General features: G+C 59.3%; 1 protein-coding gene across 1 annotated transcript in view; it reads right to left on the reverse strand.

Annotated features, from left to right (window-relative positions):
* The window catches only part of ZNF142 (zinc finger protein 142), a gene marked incomplete at its 5' end in the record, with an annotated part of 9,371 nt that overhangs the window by 4,523 nt on the left and 1,161 nt on the right, over window positions 1-3,687 (reverse strand). Inside the window, 4 exons of the mRNA XM_009577529.1 lie at window positions 1-1,359; window positions 2,051-2,228; window positions 2,438-3,250; window positions 3,538-3,553. The exon at window positions 1-1,359 is cut by the window's left edge and continues 26 nt beyond it. Coding sequence (XP_009575824.1) covers window positions 1-1,359; window positions 2,051-2,228; window positions 2,438-3,250; window positions 3,538-3,553 — 2,366 coding nt within the window. The remainder of the gene's footprint in view (window positions 1,360-2,050; window positions 2,229-2,437; window positions 3,251-3,537; window positions 3,554-3,687) is intronic.

Raw genomic sequence — 3,687 nt, forward strand, 5'->3', positions numbered from 1 at the left:
TGCAGGGACATGGACTTCTCCTTCCGCGTGATGTATGAGCACTTCTCACACTTAAAGATCTGGCTCTCTGACTGCACCACCAGCATCTGCACCCTGCCCTCCAGCACCAGCGTCTCCGCCTGCTCCTTGTCCTGCTTCCGCAGCGCCTTCAGCACTGACTCCGAGCCGCCTCTGGCATCATCATCGGAGGTGACCGCGTCCTCTGGGATAGGCGGGTGGCTTTGCTCGGCTGTTTTCAGCACGCTGAGCCAGGCCTCTGGCAGCTCGGCTTGGCTGGTTTCTCCCATCTCAGTGTCTGCCACCAGCTTGTGGTGGTCTGGGCACGACCCCTCGAGGTGGCCCATCGCCTGCCTTAGGGAGCCTTTTCCCTGGCTGTCTCCTGCTGCTACCCTGTCCTCCAGCCTCACCGCCTCGTCTTCCTGTACATCTGCCTCCTCTTCTTCAAAGTCCGGGATGTCTTCAAGCGTATTGTCATTGTCCTCCAAGCCAAGGTCATCCCGGGAGCCCAGCATCTCGTAGGCTGTGGGAGGCTCCTTGCAGGACAGCATTTCCACAGTCTCCGGCTGTGCTGCGCAGACTTCTTCTCCAGTCAAATGCTCCAGAAGGGGGTCAGACGAGACGTTCAGTGCCTCCAAGTGCAACGTGCAGCTCTCCGCCACGTCCCCAGAAGCAGCGAGATCAGTCGAGCCTGCAGAAGCATCTCCTTGCATGCAGTCGTCTCCCAGGGCATCGCCAGCAGTGGGATGGCTCTGCTCCCCCTCACCCACACCTCCCTCCACTTCGCCGCTGCTCTCCAGGGGAGCGGCACCCTGCCCAAGGAGGGGCATCACGAATGCTTGCTGGTAGCCCTCTTCCCCCTGGGACTCCAGCTGGGATGGCTTCAGCTTTGCCCACTGCTCTTTGCTGGTGAGGGGGGAGCTGGCATCCACACGCAGGGCTGCGCCGAGCTCGTAGCCAAAGAGCGCCTCGGATGAGCTGATCTCCAGCTCCTTGCTGGCGTAGTTTTCCAGCCAGTCCTTGTCACCGGGGACATAGCCGTGAATCTTGCGCTTGTGGAAGAAGAGGCTGGTGTTGCTGAAGGTGCAATAGGAGCAGAGCGCGCAGCGAAACTCCTTCTGCTTGGTGTGCTTGCAGTACGCCTGCTTGTACTTGGTTTGGTATGTGCAGTACTGGCACTGGAAGATGGGCACTTGGTAGTTCTGCGAGTGCTTCGCCTGCATGTGCTTCTGCAGCTCGTACTTGCGCTTGCAAGCAAAGCCACACACCTCGCAGATCAGACTCTTGCCCTGGTGCCGCAGCTTGTGGCTGCTCAGCTGGTCAGCACGGTGGCACCGGTACGAGCACTGGTTGCACTGGTACCTGTGGGGAAAGCAGAATTGGTCAGGAAGCGCGAGGAACTGGGGCAGGCTGAGCCCGGTCAGACATGCCGAGCTCTGCTTCCCCATCCTGGACGCATGGGGAAGGGGTATTGTTCAGTTTGCCAGATCTGACCTTTGCCGTCTGGGCAGCTCTTACCACAAGCAATTCCTCCCTGCTGCAGCCCTTGGCACTGCTGGTGCTTTACACCCCCTGCCTGGGGACGGGAGGAACATTCCCTGGGTATCCCATACAGTGACCGTGTCACTCCCCTCCCCGCCCCCGTGTCACAGCAGCAGCACCTCCAGCATCCCTGGAGGCAGACTAGACCCAAAGGAGGTGATAATACAGAGGTAGAAACATGTTTTGGCAGAGTCCTGCATGTGCTCAAGCTGGCCTTAGCCCACGAATGTCAGTAGAGCCCATGAACCCAAGCTCAGAGCTGCACTGATGTGGTAATACACCTCCTTGGCGGCACAGAGACACCGAAGATAGCTTTACCTCTACAGCACCACGCTGGCAACAACCTGCAAGCTCAAAGACTACATTTCATATGTGCCACACAGAGCAGGCTGTAGCCATCCTCTAGGCAGAGAGAGTTTGGCACATGATGCAGCCCAGAGCAGCAGACCCCCAGAGCGGGATCTGGGGAACCCCGACTATGCTGCCAGGTCAGCGGGGCCGGGAGTCGTACCGGAGATCTCCGGTGTGCTTCCGCATGTGGACATTCAGGTAGTGCTTCCACTTGGTGATGTACCCACACTCAGTGCACATGAAGTTCTTGTCGTTGGAGTGGGTCAGCATGTGCTTGGACAGGTAGCTCACATCCCGGCACGTGAAGTCGCAGAGCTCACACTTGTGAGGCTTCTCTCCTGCAGGCAACACAGGAACGCCCTCAGCATGGACTGCCTTCCCCCGTGGGGAAACCAGCTCAGCAGGAGCTGGGGGTAACAGCCGGGATGAGGCCACGCCACGACTTCAGCCAAGCGCCGCTGGGGTGGCAAAACCAGTGATGGGACCCAGGAGCCCTGACCCCCCCCATCCCAGCTCGGCTTTCGGGACCCCCGCAGCGGACACCTACCGGTGTGCAGCAGCATGTGCCGGATGAGCACCCTCTTGTGCGCGGTGGCAAAGGCGCACTCGGTGCACTTGTGGATCTTCTCGTTGGCGTGCATCTTGCCCACGTGGTCGTGAAATTCCACGGGGTTGAAAGTGGTGTAGGGGCAGAAGCTGCACTGGAGCTGCTCGCTGCCTGGGTGCCCTTGCTTCTTGTGCTTGCGGAAAACGTGCTTGTTGGAGCAGATGAAGTCGCACTGCTGGCAGTGGAAGGCATAGTGGGTTTTTCGGTGAGCCTCCATGGCCTCGGCCGTGCCAAAGAGCAGCGAGCAGGCGTGGTACTTGCACTCCACTGCCTTGATACCGTGAGCATCCTTGAGGTGACGGACAAACTCCTTCCGGTCCTCCGCACAGTAGTTGCAGCCTCCCTGGAAGCAGCTCAGCCTCTTGGGCTCGGCTTTGTGAGTCTTCAAGTGCTCTTTGAGGGCCTGGCTGAGCTGAAACTTCTCCTCGCAGACGGGACAGGAGTAAACATCGGAGTAGAAGTTGGAGATGTCCTCGTGCATGCTGGCCATGTGGCGGTTGAGGGCGTTCTTCTCCACCGAGCTGTAGTGGCAGAGTGGGCAGCGGTGGGCCTTCTCGCCTGTCTCCCGCATCATGTGGATTTTCAGCTTGCTTTTGCTGGTGAAGTACTTGTGGCAGTTGGGGCACTGCAGGCTGGGGTCGGGGAAGTGCAAGTGGAGATGCTCCACCAGATGCGTCCGCTTCTTGAAGCATCGCTTGCATTCGGGGCACATGTGGGTTTTGTAGAGGTACTCGGAGCCCTCCGCGACATCCCCTGCGAGAGGGGAGGAGGGGGAGCCATCAGCAGGGAAGAGACAGAGAAGAAGAGCACAGGCAGATGTTCTCTCCCTGATCCAGCTGCGCTGGGGTGAGGGCTTATCATAAATACGGTCACACAGCAGCTCTTTACTCAGAGGGACTGTCTGCACCCCAAGCCACCAGCATGGTTCAGGTGGGCTCCTTCCAGCTCAACGCTGGCAAAGATGATCCAGCGCAGCCTGAATCAGGCCTGTCTGCATGCCCCCGCTCCCTGAAGCCAGGCAGACTTTTGCCTGCTTTTGCCTAAGTCTGGCAGCGGCTGAGAATGGGCAACAGGAGAAGAAGGGACACATTTGCGTGGGCAGAGGGCAGGAGAGGGGACAACAGTGCACTGGGACATGCAGGAGACATGAGGCTGCTGGATGGCACAGGACCCCCACGTCCCACCAGCCC

The sequence above is a fragment of the Fulmarus glacialis genome, unplaced genomic scaffold, assembly GCF_000690835.1.
Source record: "Fulmarus glacialis isolate BGI_N327 unplaced genomic scaffold, ASM69083v1 scaffold19265, whole genome shotgun sequence".
Lineage (NCBI taxonomy): Eukaryota > Metazoa > Chordata > Aves > Procellariiformes > Procellariidae > Fulmarus > Fulmarus glacialis.